The following is a 23,185-nucleotide window of genomic DNA, read 5'->3' as shown; positions in this document are numbered from 1 at the left end:
TCAAGTTTAATTGAATAAAATTCCTTGTATAATAAATTCTGCGTGAATGCTACATAAATCAGTGCCTGGACGGATTTGTGGCCTGTCCCTCCCTCCCTTCGCCCAGGCCCAGGAGTCTTCCAGGCAATACTGGACCCAGGCTGGCCCAGTCGTTCTTATCAAGGACTTACCTTTGCAGCCCTGATGGGGGCGCAGTTTCCTTCTCTGGGAGTCCCCGGTGGAAGACAGTGCTTGAGCCGGAGCAGAGGCAGGGGTGACAGGTCGGGGACGCCTGAGGCCTGAGGATGTCCCTCACGTTCCTCTCCCACTCCACAGAATCAGACACTTGTGACGGAGGGACCGTGCACACTCTTCCTAGAGACGCACGCACGTGTTCACCACGCGCATACACCGTGGAAGCCCCGGGCAAGAATCCCCTAGAATGACCAGCGTAGCCCCCCTTTTCAGGAGCCGACCGGAGTCTCAGGCTGCCTGCTGCAAAGCCTCGCCTGGAGTCCGCAGAGCTCCAGCCTTGAAGCGCGAGAAGCAGCACTGGGGCTGGCCGGCGAGGCCGCCGGACGGCTTCCGATGCTTGAAACACCGCGGAGGGCAGTGAGCACAGCTTGGCATGGGCTCAAGACCAGCTCTGGAACTTTCTAGCTTCTTGCCTCTGGGCGGGCCACTCCATCCTTCTCAGCCTTGCTTCTTCATCTGTGAAATGGGAGGGACAACAATGTCTGCCCCATAGGTAGGGGCCACGGGGAGAGCTTAATGAGGCAGCGTGTAAAAGGGCTCGGCACGCCCCGCAGCAAGCCAGCTGTTCTTACGGTTTGCCGTTACGGTTAGATTCGAATTCAGGCTCCAGCTGTGCCACTTCCTGGGTGAGCCACCTTGAGTGAATTGCTCACTAACCTTGCTGAGCCTCAGTCTTCACCTTTTTGAAGTTTATTTATTTTGAGAGACAGAGACAGAGATGGGGAGGGGCAGAGAGAGAGAATTCCAAGCAGGCGCCGTGCTGTCAGTACAGAGCCCGACACGGGGCTCGAATCCGCACTCCGGGAGATCATGACCTCAGCCGAAATCAAGAGTCATACGCATAACCGACTTCACCTTTTTTTTTTTTTTTAATGTTTATTTTTGAGAGAGAGAGAGAGAGAGAGGGCGTGCACAAGCAGGGGAGGGGCACAGAGGGCCCGAAGCAGGCTTAGCGCTGGCAGCAGAGAGACTGATGCGGGGCTTGAACTCATGAACCACAAGATGGTGACCCGAGCCGAAGTCAGACACTTAACCGACTGCGCCACCCAGGCGCCCCTGTCTTCTCCTTTTCTAAGCACTTTCAAGTAGCTCAGGCCTGGGTGAAGCCCAGAACACCACCGAGCAGCACCTCCGGGTGGTTTGGACTTGCTGAGGCTGGAGGGACACAGGTGTGCTCCAGGGGGTGCTAGTCCCAGTCAGAACAAGGGCCATGGCTCCAGGGACACCATGCCCGACTAAAAGGGAGAGGTTACTCAGTCACAGAGCAATGAGAGCCGAAAGGGATCAGAGAGATCATTGCTCCCATTTCACAGATGAAGAAACTGAGGTCGAGACACGCGTACGTATTAGTAGGTCAATATCAATAACGACCGCAAATTGAGTACTGATTGTGTCCGGCCTCCTAAGCACTTTACAGGCAACCTTTCGTTTAATTCTTTCAACAGCCCCTGCACGTGGTACTGTTAACATTACCGTCATGTCCAAATTACAGGCGGAAAAACTGAGGCCCAGAGAGGAGAAAGGGCTTTCCCAAGGTCCTATGGCTCTAGGAGGTGGAGCCGGGCTCTACACCCTCTCAGCACCATGGCTACCGTTCCCTCAATGCTCGACTGCATGGACGTGTCTCATTTCTCGGAACCCCGTGAGGTGTGTACACATTCTCCCCATTTCACAGGTCTAAGGAAACTGAAGCTCAGAGAGGTGAAGTCGCCTGCTCAGAGTCACACAGCACCTGCTGCGGCGATGATGGTTATAATGGTCTCATCACAAACAGCTGACATTTACAGAGCTCTTCTCGAGCAACAGGAGGGCTGCTCTATTGAGCGATACCAGAGCAGCTTCCGTGTGCGCTTAGCACATGCCCCACCCCCCCGACGCGCCCCCCCCCCCCCAGGTACATATTTGTATCTTTGTTTCAGATGCAGACACAGAAACTGGGGCACAGGGAGACAGCACTTTGGCCAGTGTCACGCAGCAAGAAGAGGCCAAACTCGTATTTGAACTTGGGTCTGTCTACCTCCAGCATGTTCTTGAACCTCTCCACGGTGGCTCATGCCACCCGAGGCCTCCCTGTGGGCAGCAGCAGAGCCAGGACAAGAACCCCAGTTTTCAGGGGCCACCTTGGGGCAGTGATTGACAGCTAAGTAGGGGAGGGGAGGAGAAGAGGGTATCATAAACCCTGGGGGAGGGGCCCCTACCACCTGCTACAAGCTACCTCTCTGGGAAAGGGTGAGAAGCAGGCATCAGCCTGGGGGGCATAGAGGCAAAGATGGCCCGGAGAAGTGGTCGAATAAATGGTGGAAAGGCGTCCAGCTGACTCAGCACCTGGGGGTGGCTGGGTGACCTGTCCCCCACCAGATGCTCCCAAGGCACAGATCCTTCGGCCCTCATCGCCGGCCATCTGCAGCGCCCACATCCTTCCTCCAGCCAGCAGGTGCCTTTATTTACGATCACCTTGGAAGGGTCGAGCAGACATATGTTGCTAAGGGTCGTTTATTCTTGTTTATAAAATTTATGGCTTCACCTCGATTACACACTGTCAAAACGGGAAGGATTGGCCCCAAAGTCTCTTGCCGCATGACTGCCTCAGACGTGCGTACATCTGTTAACTCCGTAGGAGCTGTAGAGGGAAATAAGGTTGATGATAGCTCAAAAGCTCGCTGTCCCGTCACAAGGTGTGGGCAGCCCGCCTCGAGAAAAGGCATCTGGGCGCGTCCGTGGAGGAGAGAGGGGTGGTGTCTGTGAGTGGCCGGGCCAGGTGGCACCAGCACCCTGTCCCCTCCCGGCCACACACTCTCTGTCGGGCGCTTGGGGTGGCCCAGTGGGAGAGGAAGAACTTGTTTCTGAGGATCCTCGGGGGTCGGGCCGCAGGACCCAGCAGCTGGAGAGAGTTCCGAGCCTGTGGCTCTCACCTGCAGACTTCAGCGGGGAGACAGAAGCGGACTCTCCACTGCTGGGGGAATTGGAGATAGGACGACCTTTCAGGAGGGCAATTTGGCAGTGCACACGAAAGTCCTAGAAACGTACGTCCTTATGGATTCTGCGTCCGAGAATTTCTCCAAAGGAAATAGGTTGGTGGAGCCATTGGGATTTTTCAGGGCAGTGCTGCCCATTACAGTGAAAAACTGGACACCGTGTCTAACAATAGGGAGCTAATTGCTAAACAGGGAAAATAGTTAACAGTAAGAGGCTATAAGAAACACAAACTGGGGGGCGCCTGGGTGGCGCAGTCGGTTAAGCATCCGACTTCAGCCAGGTCACGATCTCGTGGTCCGTGAGTTCGAGCCCCGCGTCAGGCTCTGGGCTGATGGCTCAGAGCCTGGAGCCTGTTTCCGATTCTGTGTCTCCCTCTCTCTCTGCCCCTCCCCCGTTCATGCTCTGTCTCTCTCTGTCCCAAAAATAAATAAAAAACGTTGAAAAAAAAAAAAAAAAAAAAAAAAGAAACACAAACTGGGTGCGTGGGTGGTCCGTGAGTTCAAGTCCTGCATCGGGTGAGCACGAGACCCACTTTAGGTGAACATGAGCCCCAGGTGAGTCCTGCTTCTCTCTCTCTCTTTCTGCCCCTTGCTCACTTGCATCCTCTCTCTCAAAAAAAAAAAAAAAGAAGGAAACACAAAACGACTGACATTGATTGTGTCTATATATTTATTACTGTGGAAAAGAGAAAACTTTTAAGTGAAAAAAAAACAAGTTGTAAAATAGTATGTATAGAACGACCTAATTCCCGGAAAAGAAATGCATGTGTGTGTATACACCATAGGAAAAAATGCAAGGATCTGTCCCATGTGTTAGTAATACTTACCTCTAAGGGGCACCTGGGTGGCTCAGTCGGTTGAGTGTCTGACTTTGGCTCAGGTCATGATCTCACGGTTCGTGAGTTCGAGCCCTGCGTCGGGCTCTGTGCTGACAGCTCAGACCCTGGAGCCTGCTTCGGATTCTGTGTCTCCCTCTCTCTCTGTTCCTCCCCTGCTCACACTCTGTCTCTCTCTCTCTCTCTCTCTCAAAAATAAACATTAAAAACAAAATACCTCTAAATCATGGGATTATGGGTGGTTTTAACTTTAATAGTTGTTTGTCTGGATTTTCTTTCTTTCTTTTTTTTTTTTTTTTTGAACAATGAGTCTGGGTTGGATTTGACAAAGGCTTACTTGTGTAATAAACATGACTGCCAAAGAGAAAAGAAACGGACAAATGCTTTCCATGCCTGTCATAAATCATCTACCTCTCTCGGGATGCTTGGAGCCAAGGTAGGCTTCCCTCCGGTAGCCAGAGCCACGGGGCCCCTCCGAACTCTAGAAGCCTGGAGAACATGCCCCTGGTCGTTCTGCTGGAGACAGCTGGCTGTCTGGAGTGCAGTTCCCGGGCAGCCTGAATGTGGAGGGTTGGCTTCGGCTCTAGGGCAACAGAGGAGGGAAGAAAAATGATCACGGCCCCACTGAGGATTGCCCCTGGAAGGTGATCACACCAGCTTTCCACAGGATGCCGAGGACGCTGGCATCCTTCTTTCTCCTCTGTCGGCTGCTGCATCTTTAACTTGCGTGGGGTTTGAGAGTAGACAAAGAACATCCGTATTTATCATCTTAGATGGATTTTCACCGTGGATTATCACCCTAACTTCATTTGGACAAACTGGCGCCCCGTCGGGTACAGCGATGAATCCAATGTGCCACAGTCAGCCAAGTGGCACAAACCAGCACTCCACCTGGGCCTTCGGTAGCAAAACCCAGCTTCCCTTCCCAATTACCTTTTGTGGAGACAGTGGAAGGGCTTATTCCAGGGGTGAGAAAGAGATGCCAATATGCCATTTGGTCGGGAGGGGCTGCCCGGAAGGCTGTGTTAAGAAGGAGCCTGAGGGGCGCCTGGGGGGCTCCGTCGATTGAGCGTCTGGCTTCTGCTCAGGTCATGATCTTGCAGTTGACGAATTCGAGCCCCGCATCGGGCTCTGTGCTGACAACTCAGCCTGGAGCCTGCTTCGGATTCTGTGTCTCCCTCTTTCTCTCTCTCTGCCCCTCCCCACTCACACTCTGTCTCTGTCTCAAAAATAAAACATTAAAAATTTAAAAAAACAAAAAAGGAGCCTGAGGCTGGGCTGGGTCCAGATTTGGCAGGTGTTAGTAATCCGTTAGCATGACTTCCGACGGAGGTAGTGGAACAAAGATGTATTTGACATTTCTGGATTCCTAAGCCAAGGCCCTCAGATTTTAAAGAATGGGGACTTCAGAGGCAGGTATTGTCTCTGGGCTGCCCAAGCATGGACAGACTGTCCCTCCAAGCTGGCCCTAAAAGTGGCTTTCTCGACCCCACAGTTCCCTAAGAGGACGAGCTGGTGGGACAGATTTCTCAGAGCTTTGAGGTGACAACATCAGGGTCACAGATCTCCGACAACCGAATGCGTATAAATCTAATTGATGAGTCAGCCCTGATGAGCCCCCACCGTAATTCAGAATCTGTAATTACATTTCACATCAAAGCACGCAAAGATTAAAGCCAGTGAGAAATAGTGTGACAGCTCCCATCCCCAGCCCAGCCCCAACCTCTGCCACAATCTCCGTCCCCCCTCCTCCTGCCAGCAGGCAGGTGATCCAGGGCTAGGGGCTGTCCTTCTAGAAGCCACATTCCTCTAGCTGTTTCTTCTCTCAGTTAACTCCCTGGGGTGCTAGGCACCAGGTCCGTCCCCCCTCCTCCCGTTCCCCGCAGTGCTGCATTGAGACGGGGCAAACGCTTTCTTCAGGGGGATGTTCTTGGGTTTCTGGTTTACAATGTCCTCCCACTGAAGACCGCTAGGAACACCCCTGTAGTTGAGCAATGTCACGCTGTCCTATTGCAACGACAGAGCACACACACCATTGGGAAACATGGGGTGTTTTAGAAGGGGGATTTCTTCAGCTGGTGCCGGGTGCTTTGCAGGGTGGTTCGAGGACTCAGGGGGCAGTTCTGTAGTTAAGGTACCTTAAAAAATCCTAGCTAGAAGGGGTGCCTGGGTGGCTCAGTTGGTTGAGCATCCGACTTCGGCTCAGGTCATGATCTCACAGTCTGTGAGTTTGAGCCCCACATTGGGCTCTGTGCCGACAGCTCGGAGCCTGGAGCCTGCTTTGGATTCTGTCTCCCTCTCTCTCTCTGCTCCTCCCCTGCTTGTGCTCTATCTCTCTCTGTCTCCCAAAAATAAATAAATGTTAAAAAAAAATTTTTTTTTTTTTAAATCTTAGCTAGAAGGAGGAAGGAATGAAGGATGTTAAAGCTAATGGTGGGGCACCCAGCTGGCTCAGTCCGTTGGAGCACATGACTCTTGATCTCGGGGTTGTGAGTTCGAGCCCCATGCTGGGTGTACAGATTACCTTAAAAAGATAAAATCATTAAGCTGTAATGCAATACATTGGAGGATCAGCAGACATAGCCCCCAATGTCAAGGGCCTGGCTTGGTGGGCCACCTTGCACACGCGCATCCCCACACTCCCACACCCAGGATGCGATCAAGCACCTGGTGTGGGAAGTAAATTCAATGCTCATTATATGCCAGGCATGGGGCATGCCTGACCTCATTTGACCTCCTGGGGACCCTACGTGGGACGAATGATCATCCTCGCTTTGCAGGTGTGGAAAGATGAGGTGATTTGGCCCAGGTCCTGGGAAGGAAGTGGCTGGGACCAGATCCAAAGTCTAGTCTAATTCCAGGATCCAAATCCTTGCCACTGCCCTGGGTGCCAGCGTAGGCTTTCAAAGTCCTGACAATAACAGGAAGCCCCCTGTGGATATTTGCTATGTTCGGGTCCCTCTTCTCTTGACAGCCATGCCTCAAGTCCCTTTTGGGGAGTTACTTTTCCCCCTGGGATACAATCTCCGTGGGGCTCTCTGTCCTGTTTTCAACACATCATAAGTGATCTTCTGGGTTTCCCATTAGTGTCTGTCTCTCTCAAAGTAGGCTGTATTCTAGGGCTTAGTTAGAACAGGGCTTGGCACATGGCAGGTGCCCGAGAACATTTACTGAATGAATAAATGGAAGAGTGACATCGGTGCCTTGCTGGGTCTTTTTGCTCTCCCTGAATTTTCCCTGAAGATTCTGGCATGATCGGAACAAAGATGGGTTCCTGGTCGGAGCGGAGTCGTTCCCGCCGAGTCCTGAAGACTCTGCTCGACTTCAGCCTCTCTCGAAGACCCTGAACTACCCTGGCCCTTGCTCTGGCTCAGCTCCGCGTCTCCCGTCCTCAAAACCTGCCGATAAATCCCTTTTCTGTCTACATGAGGCAGAGCCGGTTTCTGTCACTTGCAGCTCGAGAACCCTAGCTGATAGAAACCCCTCGTGAGGGTGGCTGGAGGTGGGCGTCTCCAACTTCCCAGCTTCATAGCACGGACCTGCTGGGACAGGCCACCCGGCTGGTTCAACAGGGGCCGCTGTTACAGGAAACCAAGAGGGAAGACCAAGGAACTCTGGCCATTGCTGTGCAAGCAGTAGCAAGTTCGCTGTCATTATTAAGATGGTTTGGGGGCTGAGAGCAAGGCCTCCCTAGAGAAGACGCCACAACCCCAAATGGATCATGGTCCCAGATGCACTAAGGGGCCGTTCTGGGCCTCCACCTTGTCCCCCCTGGGTCTCTGGCTCAACTGGTGAGGAGAGGGGCTCAGCTCGCAGGGATGGGAGCGATGAGCTAAGGAAGAGGTGCCACAACGCCCACATCCTGTCTCCACCTGGGGAGCTTTGGGGGGGGAGGCGGAGGCAGGGTAACTGCAGAGCAGGTACCCTTGCTCGGGTACGCTCCCAATCCAACTCAGCCTCTTACCTCCGCAGCCGGGGACAGTGCTGTTCTGCAGACAGCCACCTCTCCTGGTCTTGCCAGGACTCAGGAGACGAGAGCTCTGGGGTCCTCAGCAAGTCCTTACAGACCTGCAGGGCCTTCACTGCAAAGCGGGTGCAATTCTGTTTCCAGCAGTCCCCTCAAGGGTAGATGGGGCACCAGATGCAGAAGGCTCTGAATAAGGGACAGAGCAGCCCCTGTGGCTTCGCTCAGTCTTGATCCCATTGTCTGGAAGGCTCTCCCACCCCTCTTCTGCCTGCTCAGACCTTGGTAAGGGCTTGAGAGTGTGGCAAATGAGGGTTTGAATCTTGGCTCTGCCGCTGACCAACTCTAGGGCCTCGGACAAGGGGCCTGCCGTCTCCAAACCTCAGTTTTCCCAGCCGTGAAGCGGGCATCCTAACAGTGTGGCACTGGAGCGGATGATCACGGTATGTGCTCAGACATCTCTTCCTTGGATCGGTTACGCCTCTTCCCCAACCGGACCGTGAGGTCTGCAAGGCAGGGTGGTGTCCACATTCCTTGTGACTGTGCCCCTGGCACCCGGCGCAGCCTGTGTGCCTATTTTTGGGTGAACGGAGGCAAGCCTGAACTCTCTGGCAGTCTGTCCAAGGGGGCTGCCTCCTGGCTGGGACGCCCGCCAACTGCTGGGTCCGTCTGGCATCATCGGTGATGGTGACAGCGCCATCCGGGCAGACCCTCACTTGCCCCACACAGGGTGATGCTCCCCTCCCTGGGCAGAGACCCTGGGTGGGACACAAGCGGGCCGGGGAGTCAGTGGGGCCAGGCCCTGTGGGGAGAGGGTGGTGGAGCCCAGTGTGTGGTACCAGTGCCCAGAACAGGCAATATATTAAGAGGACAAAGCGTCGTTTGTCACGTGCCACGCCCCCCAACCCCCCCCCCCCCCCCCGCCCCCGTCTGTCTTTCCCTCAACTTCAGGCTCCCCTGCCTTCCCTGGGGGAGCCCTCTCTTGCAGTCCCCTGTCTCTGTTTGCACCCAGTGACTTTTTTTTTTAACGTTTACTTATTTTTGAGAGAGACAGAGACAGAACGCGAGTGGGTCAGGGGCAGAGAGAGAGGGAGAAGCAGAAGCAGGCTCCGGGCTCTGACCTGTCAGCACGGAGCCCGACGCGGGGCTCGAACTCACGAGCCACGAGATCATGACCTGAGCCAAAGTCGGACGCTCAACCGACACCACACCCAATGAGTTCTAACCCTTCCCGGCTCCCCCACCACCCGTGGGATATCCAGCATAGACCTTTCCCTGTGGCAGCAAAGCCGACGGAGGTCGAAGGGGGCCCTTTGTAATCACACGGACCCGGGGCCGAATCCCACCTCTGGGGCTTTCTAGCCGCGTGGTCTCGTGCAAGGGGATGTATCTCTTTGAACCTCATCCGCACCCGCAGAACAGACCGAGTGCCCAGGGTCCCTGGGAGGAGGAGGGGCAAGAAATCGTGCAGAAGGCTGAGCGCCGGGCCGTGCTCAGGGTGAGGGCCCGGGGGACGGGAGCTCCTGCCAACACCACCTGTGGGAGGGCGTCCCCGCTCCTGCCCCGGGTGCGATGCGGTCCACCTCCTGCCGCTCACCAGCTCACCTTTGGTCTGGCTGCTGCCTCGGCCCCGAACGCCTCCCTTCCTGTCTCCGAGGTGCAGACCCTCTTTCCAGGGGGGGAAATAAAGGACACTTCCCTGATGGCACCCTTTTCCCTAAAAACACCCGACCCCTCTTCCGACCCCGGAGCGTGACTTGTCCCATTACCACAGAGAGGCTTTGTAAGGTCCGACTCCTGTTTTGCGGACGACAGCGAGGCCAGGAGAGGCGGGCAAAGCTCCCGCGGCCAGTGAGAAGCGGGGCTGGGCTTGGCACCCGTGTCTGGAAGACCCCGCAGCCGCGAGCTGTCCGTGAGGTAAGTGGGAGGGTTACTGTCGGGGCGATTTTCCTGCTGAGGAAGAAAAGGTTCAGGAAGTTGGAGGCCTGCCCAGAGTCACTCGGCGGACCTGAACCAGCGTTTGATGCCAAGTTCAGGGTCTCCTTCCCCCACGTGTCTGAACGCCAGGCCCCGGAGCGTGGCGCACGCGCTCCAACCTTTGCTCCTGAGTGCGGTCTGCGGTGCGGCGCCAGGCGGTCAGGAACGAGGGCCCCCGGGCCCCCCAGAGCCGCTGAATCAGGCGGGTCCCCCTCGGTGACTCGTGGGCACACGGTGTTCGGGAAGCCTGGAGTCTGACTTACGCTTTCGGCTTCCTCTGCAGGCTTCTCCGGGGTCAGAGAAGCAGGTCACACCTGCGGGGCCTCTCCTGTGGTCACCGAGCATTCTCGCCGTCTGGCTCTCTTGGCGGAGGGTCTGTAAAATGACACAGACCCCGGTCTGCCCGAGTCTCTGAGTCTCCCCGCGGCTCAGGGGCCACCCAACTGCCGAGGGCTGGGAAAGCCACGAAGGGGATGCGGCTGCCGGGCCCGTATGGCGGAAGGCTCAGGACACGGCGAGGGCTTGGGCAAAGGAGCCAAAAACCGGAGGCTGAGGGTGAAGCCCGGCAGAAGCCCCTCGGCACGTCCCGCTGACACCTATGGATGCCTCCTCACACGGAGTGTGAAAGACAGAACTCCAGAGAGGGCGTCAACTAGGTCGCTGGAATAAAATAACGAGGACGGTTACACCAGCGGTGAATCACCGTATCACTGTCCACAGAGGGCCCGGCACAGGCTGGGGCTTTTCGGGCCACACTATGTGCGGGCTGCTGCTAGGCCCATTCTGTGGGAGAGGGAGGCACGGCCCAGAGACGCCGAGGGTCTTGTCCCTGGCCTCAGGGCGAGTGGACAGCAGAGCCAGGATGCGAACCCGGTTCCAGAGGCTCCAAATCCCTTGCTCTGTCCAGTGCACTCGCTCAGCTCAGACTCCGGAGTCAAGTCGCGATCCAAGCACGTGCTTGCAACAAAGGTTAGTTCTCCCGACGATTACAGAGGGAGCGACTTCCTTGCGACTCCGAACACTGGAGAGACCCTTGGATCCTGTCTGGGCCTCCGTGAGTGCACCTGCCCCCCATTCCTGCAGAAGTTCCAGAGGGAGACTGCAGACGAGACTTCTCCATATGATTTCTCACTGCCCTGCTATGTCGGTCGGTGGCAGCGGAAGCTCCCGGAAGTCGGGTCGGGGCCTAAGTGACAAGTCATGGGTAGTCCCGTTTCCTTCTAGTGCCAAGGTGGGCAAAGGTAGGAATAGGACTAACATCTGAGTGCGGACTCGGTGCCAGGAACTGAGCGGGCTGCGGGCTTTGTGCTGCTTCATTTAAGCCCCGCGCCCCCTGAAGGGGACAGGAGACTCTGAAGAGGTGCACGCAGAGGCCGGCCTGGGATGGAGCAGGAAGTCAGGGTTGGCACGCGTCTCCGTGGTCCCGAGCCCGCGCTCTGCTTCTCTAAACGGTGCTCCAGACCAACCACTTTCCACAGTTCTGCAGCTGCTCTAATCAACCTACGAGCTTTCCAGGAAATAAGTCTGGGGCCCGAGGGAGCCCTGGATCTATCTACATGTTAACCAACCTCAGAGATAACCTGTCTGTTCGCGACCCTGTCACTTTTCGTAGCATGACATCTGCTAAGTTAACGGGACAAAGATAGGCTCATGGCTCTGCTAGGTCAGAAACGCTGCGGAGACCAGCGTTCCATGTAAATATTCTCAGGCACTTGCAAGTTCTGGCCGTGTTATTAAAATCGTCTTCATCTAAGGGCTCCTGGGTGGCTCAGTCGGTGGAGCGGCCGACTCTCGATTTTAGCTCAGGTCGTGGTCCCAGGGTCGTGGGATCGGGCCCCACGTCAGGCTCTTTGCTGAGTGTGGAGCCTGCGTGGGATTCTTTCTCTCCCTCTGCCCCTCTCTCCCGCTCCTACACTCTCAAAAAAAAAAAGTCATTCTTTTGGCACAGAATGAGGCTCTGGGTGTCTCATGCTGGACCCTACTGATGTTGTTTAGGGAGCTTGGCAGGATTCTTTCCCTCCCGTGGTATAAATGCTCCAGGTGAGAAAAGCCGGCACGCATGGATTTCTCTTGGGTGCCCAGGTGTTCTGACTGTTGTAAAAGAGCTGCCAGGCTTTCAAGACATTTCTCCTGAGTCCCTGGATTTCAGGGGGTCAGCTTCCCGCTCAGACCCTCCAAGGGCTCCCTGCTCCAGGCAGGGAGAACTCACAGGAGGCTGGAGGCACCACGGAAAAACGGGCAGGTTTGACATGGGTTTCCTGCGGAGTATAAATCTGGGCTGAACAGAATGAGACACGGCTGTATATCCTGCAAGGATGATCCTCAGCGTGGGGGCAAGGCTGAATGGACCCAGACGTAGCTGTAAGGTTTGCCCTCACACGCTCGGGAATTTATGTGGATTGTTTTCAACAGACATACATCTATCGCTTCTATCCATTTGTGTGTAAGACACGTACTCCAGGGCGATGGCTGCCTCTGGGAGGTGGGTGAGAGGGCGAGGGCCCGGGCGGTGCTGAAGACGACCTTCGCTTTATCTGAAGTGTGCTACTTCTCAAAACAGAAGTGGAAGCAAACAGGACACTGTCAACCGCTACTGACTCTGCTTAGTGGGTGAGATTGGGGAGCCTGTTACATTTTCCTTTGTACCTTCTTTCCGCTGCAGGAGCCTACGTGCCCTTTAAGCTCCAGGCGCCCCATCGTGAGCTATCCACACACGTGGTCGAAGAGCGCTCCTTCAGATAAAAAGCAGAACACAGCCATCACGTGCTGAAGTACAAATTTAATAAAGCCTCTGATCACGTTTTAATCTCTAGGTTATCTATGAAACAACAATGACAAAAAAATGCCACAACTTTTTAGAGCCATCAAGAGCCACCGAGGTGTCAACGAACACCAGCCATAAAAGTCCAGATGCAGGGTTTTAGATAGTGCAATATTTCCAGCTGTTGAAGAGAATTTAAACGAAATCACAAACTACCCCTCCTCATCAAAAGAACAAATAAAGTTGACCTTGGTGCTTGGAAACCACTCTCTCCCCAGTCCCACGCTGGCGGATTCTCAGGTAATAAAAGCTGAGGGGGAATCACACGTCTTTGTGCAGGTGGACAATCTGGGCCGCAGCATAAACGTACAAACCTGCTCAGTGCACCTGCACACATTCAGAGGAGAGCTTTAGGAGAGTCGGGTTATTTAAAGTGGCAAATCCATAGATCTAGAGGTTACTAACAAGTCTTAAATAACAAATTCCTGTCTGTCTTTAGATTCCTTGCCGTCTTGCCATCAAAGTTAAACTCTGTTTTCCAGAAGTGCAGGGGCTCTAACAGAGCCAGGGTTGAACCCGAGCAGGACGTGGTACCCAGCTGTGACCCTCTGATGAAGGCCATGGAGACAGGTCTTGCCCGCTTTGCCACCAGCATGCTGGAAGGTGCTTTGCTGCTTGGAAGAGAGCTGTCAGCCTTCAGCCGGCTCCACAGAGCAGAGGAGGGACCAGGCACTCCCGGCTTCTACCTTGGCGGTAGGGATGCGTAAGGAGCTTGACGGGGTGGGTGAGGGTGGATGGCTGTCAACACAGGCCACAGACACGTCCTCTGTCTCAAGTCCCTGGATCTAGACTAAAGTTCTCAGGACAAGGGGTAGGAATGAGGGTGGGGGGAGGGGACATAATGGGTTGGAAGAGAAAATGAAGTAAAGAAAACAAAACCCCAAACCCCAACTCAGAGTTTCCTCAGCCCTTTGAGCCTCCATCAGGGAAAGGGCTCCCGGTTCCCTGCGTTGAGGATGGATGAGCGGTAAGATCCAAGGTTTTTTTGTTTGTTTGTTTTGCAACTGTATCATCAATGGAGGAAAGTCACTGCCCGGACAGGCTGGGTAACTTGGCTAGTGTTTGTTCCTTACTAGACAGCAAGTAGGGCACACCAGCGGGGAGAAGGCAGCCGCCCTCTTAGCAATCAGCAGGTTTGGGGGAACAGCCAGAGCCTTCTGGAAACAGAGTTGCTCTTAAGGGCCAAGGGTTTTTTTCCCCCAAAGCCAGATGCCAAGGTGCGTGCACAAGATGGGGTCAAGCCAGTGGAAGCCTCCGGGCCGCTCAGCCTGCTGAGTGCGCACAGAATCTGAGGCGAGACAGGGGAAGGGGCACTGCCGCTGTGTGGAATGCGTGGTTTCGAGGTGGGGGCAGCGCCCTGAACTTCCTGGGCTCCACGGCCTCCCTGGCGGGCACCTCTGCTTCCCCGGGCAGCAGGTGAGCCTGGCGGTCTGGAGAGAGGCCGCTGTGGCCCGGAGGGGGCAGAGACTTTGTCGAGTGCATAGAGGCTTGGCGAGGCCTTACCTGAGTAAAGAGTTTTCGGAAACGGAAGGAGAGCGCCTCACCTGTAGTGGGCTTTGCACACTCGGGCCCGTGTCATGAAAAACACTCTGGACCCTGGGAGTTCTTGGGACTTGTTCATACACAGCTCAGAGTTAGGGAAAGAAAAGACTCACCGAGAAACCGAACCATCAGAAGAAGGCCCTCTGCGTCACAGGCCCCCGGAAAGTAGGAGAAAAGGAGCAGCGCTGGCGGAACTTGGAGGTTTATTCTCAACACCCTTCCCATCAGTGTCACCTAGGGAATGCTATGGAGTTGTCTCGTGCGTCCCAAGTTGTTGAGGCCACAGGGGAGTCTCATGGCTATAGAGAGTGAGAGGTCACCTGGCTTGTGGTCACTTTCCCAGGGCGCCGCTGCCCCCGGAGCCGAAGGGCCCGGGACGCCGGGAGTCGGCCAGGGTGGGGGCGGGCGCGGGAGCTAGGAGAGCTCGAAGCCCGTGTTCATGCTGACGGCATAGCGCAGCTTCTCGCGGAGCACGCTCTTCCTGCTGTAGTTGGGCAGCTTGAGCAGGTTGAAGCAGGTGGAGGATGTGGGCAGGCGGCCACCCGGCTCCCGCTTGCGGATGGTGAAGAAGCCCCGGAGGACACTGCCGAGGGTGTCCCCGGTGTCCTGCAAGCACACACCACAGCCTTGGGCGGGAGGCGCCCGGCGCCAGGGGCGGAGCACGACGGCGGGCTGACGAGCGCGCACGCTGCTGCCCGAGGCCAGCCCCCAGTCGCGGCACGACTGGCCCCGAGCGCTGAGTGCACGGAGGCGGCCCCCGCGGCTCGGTCCTGCACACGGACTCCTGTGTTAAGTACGCGCTCAGAGACAGGGCTTTCCGGTTAACTGCTGGCTAGCGGTTTTCAAAGAGCCAGAATACTGCAAGAATACTCGAGGTACAAAATCATGCCTAATGCGGCTGAACGATTCCTACTGCCAGCGTGGCAGCCTAAGGAGGACCGTAAGCGGGGCAGCCTCCTTAAGTAAGGGGACTGAGGGTCGTCTAGTGTTTCACGAGGGACCTGGAGCCCAGACCGCACCATCCTGAAGGGAGCCACGTGCAGGGGTGGTGAGGGGAGGGCTGAGACCCTTTCACTGGCGACTCTTCGAGGGCCCCTTCCACACAGCATGATGACCCCGAAGGCATCGTTCTCCCGCACAGACGAGGAGACGAAGCGACGTGCTGGATGTGCACGGCCGGCATTCGGGCTTGTGCCGCCCACTCTTCAGCCAGCGTCCCTACCCCTCTCTCCCACCGCCCCTCACACCCGGAGCCCTGGTTGGGCCGGCAGCTGCCAAAACCGCTCCCGGGTACTTTCTCCTAAGGGAGTAAGGAAAGCTCAGGCCCCAGAGCAGCCCGGATCTGAGGGTACCCTCTGGGTGCCGGACCGCTCTCCCGGCCAGAGGGCCGTGGAACCTTCTCACGGGGCTCCGAGGAGCCGCGCTGCCTGCCGTGCGGACACGGACCGGGTGGAGGCTCCAGCCGGTGGGCAGAGCTGACAACAACCAAGAGGGGCCGACTCTCCCCCCACCACCCCCGGCAGTGGTACCTGATCGTCTGACACTTCAACACAGCGGATGGAAAAAGGAGGCTTGAGGTAGGCGAATCCCAGGAGCGGGGGCCTGGAGCAGCTGGTCACAAACTGCAACACAAGGCAGGTTGGGGGACAGAGTGGGGCCCTTGCTCCCTCAAAACAGGCCCCTTACAGGCGAGCTTCCCTTTTCTGCCTTCTCCGGTCACGGTCCCATTAACTGCCGTGCAGCTGCCAGGACGGTGACAGAGAGTGCATTCGGTCCAAGGGCCGGAACACATCTCACATCTCTCTTAAGGGTGCTGCTCTCGAAGGTTAAAAACCCCTGAAGACCACACCAGTGGGTGTGACTTTGTGGGCATCAATCCCATCACTGGGTGGACAATGTGCAACTCAAGAGTTCAGGAACAACACAAACTCCCCACACGGGACTGATCCCCAGTGGGTCTGGCACGGTGACCATCGCTCAGACACCATGCAACGGGAGCACTGGGGACAGTGAGACGGTGATGCCCACCAAGCGTGGCACAGGAGAGGGGGCCCTGCTCCCCCTGCACCTGGCTTCCTGCTCGGCTTCCTAGCCACGCAGGCAAGGGTATGTGGGTGTGCTCACCCGAGCTCCCGGCCTGCTGGTTTACAGAGCAGTCTCTGTGAGTGGTCTCTGACAGATGAATCTGCTCTCAGCATGTGGACAAAAACCAGGCCTCAAGGGCCAGCAAGGCTGAGGGGCAGACCAAGACCTGAGATGGGGCCTACGGGCAATCAGCCCTGCTCCCTTGCCAGACTGTCGGGACTCCTTGCATCTTTCACGTGGCCACACCCGTGTTATTTCCCCCAACGGGCTAGCTCATGTCTGGACAGAGGAATCGGAACGACCCGGAAATCCAAGGGATAAACCTGCCCAGGGAAGTCCTAAGAAACGATTTGCTTTCTAAAGTTCAACATCAGCTAAAAATGCTCTCCCTTCTCCAGGGCAGGTATGGACCTGCTACTTACAACACCAGGCTGTGCTTCCAAATGCCACGGCAAGCCGATGTCTGAGGGCTCTGGGAGCCCGGTCTCGTCTAATCACTCCATGGAAGCTTGTGGGATTTGCTCTGTGTTAAGGAGGAGGAGACAGACCCAGGAGAGTCTGTGCATATTCCAATTAGGGCTGCTCAATGGAGGGAGTGGTGCCTTCACCCCCTGGGGCAGGAGGAGGAGGAAGGGGGGGGGGGGTGGGGAGGTGGCCCAGGGAGCTGCCATCTGCTGGCGTGACGTCTAGAGAAGGCAGAGTCATGTCCACTCCTGTGCTACGATGCTTGTGTAGTACGGTACCACCCGACTCTGGGGCCTGTGTGCAGAAAAGGGAGGGCACACGAGCAGGAACGGCAGGTCTGGCGACAGGCTATCCAGAGACACACACACCCGCCGTGCGGGACAGTGGCTGCACACGGTTATGAGACACTGGCCCTCTTCCTTTCCGGAGAGGCAGGGCGAGCGGTTTTATGGGCCGGCAGACTGTTTTGCCTACAGGAGGCGCTGCCGGAAAAACTGAATTGATTCTCTTGAGAATCAACTTCTGGAATTAGGTCCACCTGCCTACCCCAAGTCCCTCAAAACCTGCAGGGATGACCAGGGCATTTCTGCATCTGTGAGAAGGGCCTCCTTGATGGGAATGAACTCTCCTCACAATGACAAACCAAGGAGGAAGAAAACCCGCTGCCATTTCAATTGGTGGTGATACTGTTCATGCTGCTTCAATGACTGGGGCCACTTGAGACCATTCGAGAAACCCAAACGTCCGAAGGAAAATATTTTAAGGCACTTAAATTTATCCCCAGAATATGGCAAAATGTTCGTGACAAAACATCAAATAGAAGACCAGATAACAAAGTGACGATTCCATTTTTATAAGATACACAGGTACACAACACATACACAGACAAGTGTAAATACCATCCAGTGTCCTATAACACACTTTGCCGACATCAGTAACAGGAAACACGGTGGCCCTGAGGGAACGCTTTGAACATTTACAACTTCAGAGACACCAATATAAGGGAACTGGTTAATGTCAGCCACTCTGCAAAAATATATGTCACTACCAGCCTACTCAACCATATGTGTTTCTTAAAAAAGTGTTTTTTTTTTTTTTTTATTTTGAGAGAGAGGGCGTGTGCGAACCGGGGAGGGGGGCAGAGAGAGAGGGAGGGAGAGCATCCCAAGCAGGCTCCGCGCTCAGTACAGAGCCCAGTGCGGGGCTCGATGCCACGAACTGTGAGATCATGACCTGAGTCGACATCAAGAGTCTGATGCCCAACTGACTGAGTCACCCGAGCGCCCCTCAGTCACATGTGTTTTATCAGGACATTGTGTGTGTGACACTGTATGTTTCACACTACTGAGAAAAAGGGTACACAGAGGCAGTCCCTGGAGAGCAGGAATGGAGACTGTTAAAAAGTCTGCTCATCTGGTGGGTGCCTGGCTGGCTCAGTCAGTGGAGCGTGTGACTCTTGATCTTGGGGTTATAAGTTTGAGCCCCACATTGGGTGCAGAGGTCACTTTTAAAAAAAAATCTTAAAAGAAAAAAGTTTGCTTGTCTGTATCTTAAGGTAATCAACCCCGTTTGCTTCTATAAGGAAGAAAGAAGATACGGGCAAGGCCAGCGCCAATGAAGGGGAAGACGGAGTGCTGAGCGCAGCCAGCTCGGGCCCAGGCAGGCCTGTTTCTGCAGAGGAGTAGGCAGCAGGTCCCGGGCCCACCCGACTCAGCCTCGCCTTGGGCCTGTCTTGTTACTGCTTGACTTACCAAGGAGGCCAGCCTACGGGAGAGGATATGCCGATAAAATGAGGTCCTCTTGGTAATTTTATTTTTTTCCAGTGTAAATTACTGTATCAAGTGGCCTCTAGGTTTAGGAGAGTATCTATGAATGTGCGTAAAGGCAACATATAAAATACCTTCAGAAACATGGCTCTCTCGTCGGGTGTGAAGTCAGAGGCCAGAATATCCCAGAGCCAGATGATGACCCTGTGACTTCCGTGAAACCCACCGTAGTACACCGTGTGCTTCCTGAAAACAACGCAGACAATGGGCTCAGACACACTCCCACGGGCGCTCACAGACACAGGCAGGGATGGGATTTAGCCGAATGACACAGCAAACCTGGGTAGGCCCGGGCGACTACTGACTTCTTGGAAGGCTGGACGCTCATGCCTTCGTAACCCATGTCCCTGGACGCTAAGTGGGCAGGGAGCTTAAGAGCCAGGCCTGCAGCTCCGGAGCAGGAGCCGACAGGAGATCCTGCAATCCCATTTCCCGAGCCCCGGAGAGCCCAGCGGGCGGTCCCTGAGACTTCCTCAGTCTCCACTTCGACTTCTTGGGTCCCCAGACAGACAAGTGGCTGAGCTCTTATTCCAGGGCGATTCACCCTTAATCAGGGAGCAGTACACTTGGAGGTGGGCTGCAGAAACAGCTCTCCGAAGGGAGCCCAGCAAGGGGGCAGAGCTTGCTTTCCGGGAGGCCTAAGATTTCACCTCTCCCCCCTCTTTCTCGCTCCTTACTTTAAATCTTCCAGATCAATCTCAGCATTGTCACCGGAGATGAGACGCTGTAGCTCGGGGGTCGAGAACATCCGGATCCACTCGGGCTTGATAATGGAACGGAACCCGCTAATGAGGGCAGCTGTCTGGTTTTTGATCTGAGTGTGCATTCGAAAGTGGGCCATCAGATGGATGTAGCTAATCCTGTTGCAAACAAGAGAAAACGACGGGAATGAAAAGGCCAGGGCGGGCTGTTACCAACGGAACGAAAGAGGAGGCCAGTCATTTCTGGACCATTTCGCAAAAACACAAACGGCACCAGGGCGTCTCACCAGAACGATCATGAGGACGAGGATGGTGGCGGTGCCACTGCGTATGCGCCGTGCGTTCAAGGGCACGATCTCACTCATTCCTCCCCCAAACCCAGTGGGTCACGATCGGGCGACACCCCACTGTACCGAGAATAGAAGTGAGACATTCTCCAGGTGAGGAGAGGACCCTTCTCAGTGCAAAGGGTGCTTTTCGGGCTTCTATTTAATTTCACTGATTTAAGATATAATTCAGTCCTCCAATAGGCTTTAAAGCAGAGGAAACGTGGTTTCATGATGGAACCTCGGTCAAAGCCTTGCTAATCCAGACCAAGGCTCTCAGCCATGAAGAGGTAAGCCTGCGGATAGTTGTAACTAAATGCAGCTGGCTGACGGGCTCGAGGGGGAAGCCAGAGCACTAACACCGGTTCCGAGCAGATGGTCTTCGGGGTCTGTTTTCATGAGCGCGGTGACCTCATCTGCAACACCATATCCCGTGCAACTCTTTCGAACAGGTTAAATCCGGGCTTACTACCATCGCGGATTTCTTAGCAGACCATTTCCTCAGAGATGAAATAACCTGAGGCCAGCCCAGGTACAACTCTCAAAAGCCAAATTAGCACAGTCCCAATAAAAATTTTACCCCACGATGCTCAGATTTGAGTTACTGACCTTGAAAACAGGACTATTTAAACCAGTAGCAGACCCACACATCAGTATGCTCACGTATGACTTTTCCCATTATCGCCACTCACGGACTCTCTGAAGCTGTTGCTGACGTTCCATTTTACCAAAAGGGAGGGACTGTGGGCGACTTTCCCATTTTACCTCCCCGACCCCCAGAAAGTGCAAGATCAAACACCACCCCTGAGGAGGGCAGCATTGGCATTTCCAGACCTCTTAAGACCGTCTGTAGGACCGAACCCCCAGCCCTTACACTGAGCTTGGATGCTAAGAACGTGTAAGCGTTTGTGAAGCGGCATCCCACACGGGTCTCCAGGCAGGACAGGGACCTCACTCCAACACAGGCCGCACCGACCCACTGCCCCCGGCTGTGCCACATGCCGCTCCCACCCTCACCTCTGTGCCGCGATGCCTGGCCAAACGCGGCCGATCTGAGGGTGGCGGGCTCTGTGTGACACGTCACACATCTGACAGTGGTGATGCTCGCTGCTCCCACTGATCAAAGCTTCCCTTTGAGCCACACATCCCGAAAGGTCTGTTGCGTGGCATTGCTTCACGCGAAGCCCTCGGAAGGGGCGGTTACAGGCCCACGGCAGGCAGCCACACGACCCGCCCCTGCTCTCGGACACCCTCAGGCAGCGCCTCCCAGCCTCAGCTCCCTGTTCTTTGCTCAGTTGTCCAACTGATGCCCCGTGGCCAGGAGTCAAAACTGGGGTCTTTTGATCATGATGGATATCAGGTCTGCTCTTCTAAATAAAAGCTCCCCAAGCATGCGGAATGACCCAACCACCTGACCCAGGAGGGCCACACTGCTCGGAACACTGGGCTGTGATGTGCATCTGATCCAAATGACTCACCAGGTGGGACTGAGCTCTCACTTGTCAGTAGGAGAGTGATGCTCAGATTAACAGTTCAGAGGCTCCACTGAGCCTGGCGGCAGGAGAAGATTGATAGATTGACAAAAGGGCCAATATCTACTCCTCATGCCAGGTTCTACTGTTTTAATTAGGGGAGAATAGTGCGGGTGGAGACAGTGCATTGAGGAGTTTTGCTTCCAGGGACCAAGGAGGTTGACATTTATGATAGATTTCTAAAAGCCTGTTATCTGTGACAATAGCTGCCGGGCCTCAGAGTCTCCCCGCGTCTAAGGACCTGTCTGTGGCATTTGAATTCATCACCGTGTCTTCTCAAGAACAGCGTTTTATACAACTGCCACATGCTATCATTCCAAAATGATCTGCCCCTCCAAGGTGTCTTTCCGCCTCCATGCCCTCTGGGTTCAGGACTGCGTGCCTGAGTGGCTCAGAATCCATTTGTCTGCATCTCGAGCCGTCATTAAATTCCTAGGAACACCGTGGCCGGGGTGCCTCTGACCTTAGATGTGCTACTGCAAAAAATAAATTGTCAATTCTTATTTTGCAAATCGAATTTAACGCAATTTTGGCCTCTGAACTGTAACCAGTAAATTCCATGATGATATTTATGGCCTCTTTCTACTTCGATTTATCTTAATAAATTCTCCAAGTGAGCCCAGAAAGCCAGAATGAAGTCTTTTCAAGTGGTGACTTTAAAAATCTAATTGCTATACTCACTTATTTGCATTCGTAACCGGCGTGGTCTTCCCTCCAGGAGTCAGTTCATGGCAAACGAGCTGGGGGAGAAGACGGGGAGCAATGACTCGAGAGAATTCTAACGGGGAAATAAAGCTCTCTGAAGACGAAAGGGCCCGACGTCAATATCCCTAATAATGACAGACTCGAGGTGGGGCATGTCTGGGGACAATCATCTTCGCAAAAAGCCAGGGCTTCAGTCTCAACAAGCGGACCCTACATGATCAATATGGAAAGTGTCTTCTCATCCGATCCTCGTTCAAACATTAGTAAGTCTTCAAGATGTCGTGGAGGGGACCGTGTTAGCATTTATGAGCACAGAGGATGGTTAAATACATGTTGGTACAGCCATAGCCCTGAATGTCATGCAGCTATTAAAAAATATGAGGAAAACGTGTATTTGTTGAGAAGGGAGGAAAAAAGGTTATATGACAACACGCATGGTGTGGTATCATTTCTACAAAAAAAAAAAAAAAAAAAAAATCATAGAGGTGCCCGGCTGGCTCCATCGGAAGACCATGCGACTCTTGATCTCAGGGTTGTGAGTTCGAGTCACGTTGGGTGTAGAGATTACTTAATGAAACTTTAAAAATTACATACGGGCCCAGGGAGAAAAGTCTAGAAAAGCACACACATTAATAGTGGTGCTCTCCTGGCACTGGCATCAGAGGTGGTTTCATTTCCATTTTTGTGCTCGTATTATAGCTGAATTTGTGGTTTGCAGTTTGCATTATTTTTACCATCAGGAGAACAACTGACAGGAGGAGTGTTCAAAGTCTGATTACAGATTTGAAATCCATAGAATCGATTGTTTTCCTCAACCTCGAGAACTTCTGGGGTCACTTAAAAATCAAAGAACGCATGATTTGAAAGCTGATTTTAACAGAAATTCTATTAACATAATACCCTAGATCTCTAATGATGAAGAAAGGAACAACCGTGGACCCCTAGTCCCACTGCTGCCAACACCTTGGGGCAACCAGAGGATTTTAAAGCTGAAGGGCCTCTGGCAATCACTCAGCCTCGTGTTTCCCAGAAGGGGCTCCATGGAACACCACGTCTGTGGGCTACCACTTGGAGAATGGCTCTCTCTCCCCCGGGAAGAGTTCTGAGACCCAGCAAGCTGGGGAGGGCAGAGGTCAGCACAGCTCACTAGGTTTCTCCCTCACAGGCCAGTGTGCTGGGGGTGGTGGTGGGGGAGG

The 23,185-nt window shown here is 54.5% G+C and overlaps 1 protein-coding gene across 7 annotated transcripts in view; it reads right to left on the bottom strand.

Moving 5' to 3' along the window:
* Positions 1-12,745: 12,745 nt before the first annotated feature.
* Positions 12,746-23,185, bottom strand: part of UBE3B (ubiquitin protein ligase E3B) — a 52,482-nt gene continuing 42,042 nt past the window's right edge. For all 7 annotated transcript variants that reach the window (XM_060612510.3, XM_060612509.3, XM_060612512.3 and 4 more), the window contains 5 exons: positions 21,966-22,024; positions 19,403-19,585; positions 18,800-18,911; positions 15,879-15,971; positions 12,746-14,955 (listed from right to left, as the gene is read on the bottom strand). In XM_060612510.3, coding sequence (XP_060468493.1) covers positions 14,764-14,955; positions 15,879-15,971; positions 18,800-18,911; positions 19,403-19,585; positions 21,966-22,024 — 639 coding nt within the window. In that variant the 3' untranslated portion in view covers positions 12,746-14,763. The remainder of the gene's footprint in view (positions 14,956-15,878; positions 15,972-18,799; positions 18,912-19,402; positions 19,586-21,965; positions 22,025-23,185) is intronic.

The sequence above is a fragment of the Panthera onca genome, chromosome D3 (genome assembly GCF_046562875.1).
Source record: "Panthera onca isolate mPanOnc1 chromosome D3, mPanOnc1 haplotype 2, whole genome shotgun sequence".
NCBI classification, from domain to species: Eukaryota; Metazoa; Chordata; class Mammalia; order Carnivora; family Felidae; genus Panthera; species Panthera onca.
This window is presented reverse-complemented; position numbering and strand designations above follow the sequence as displayed.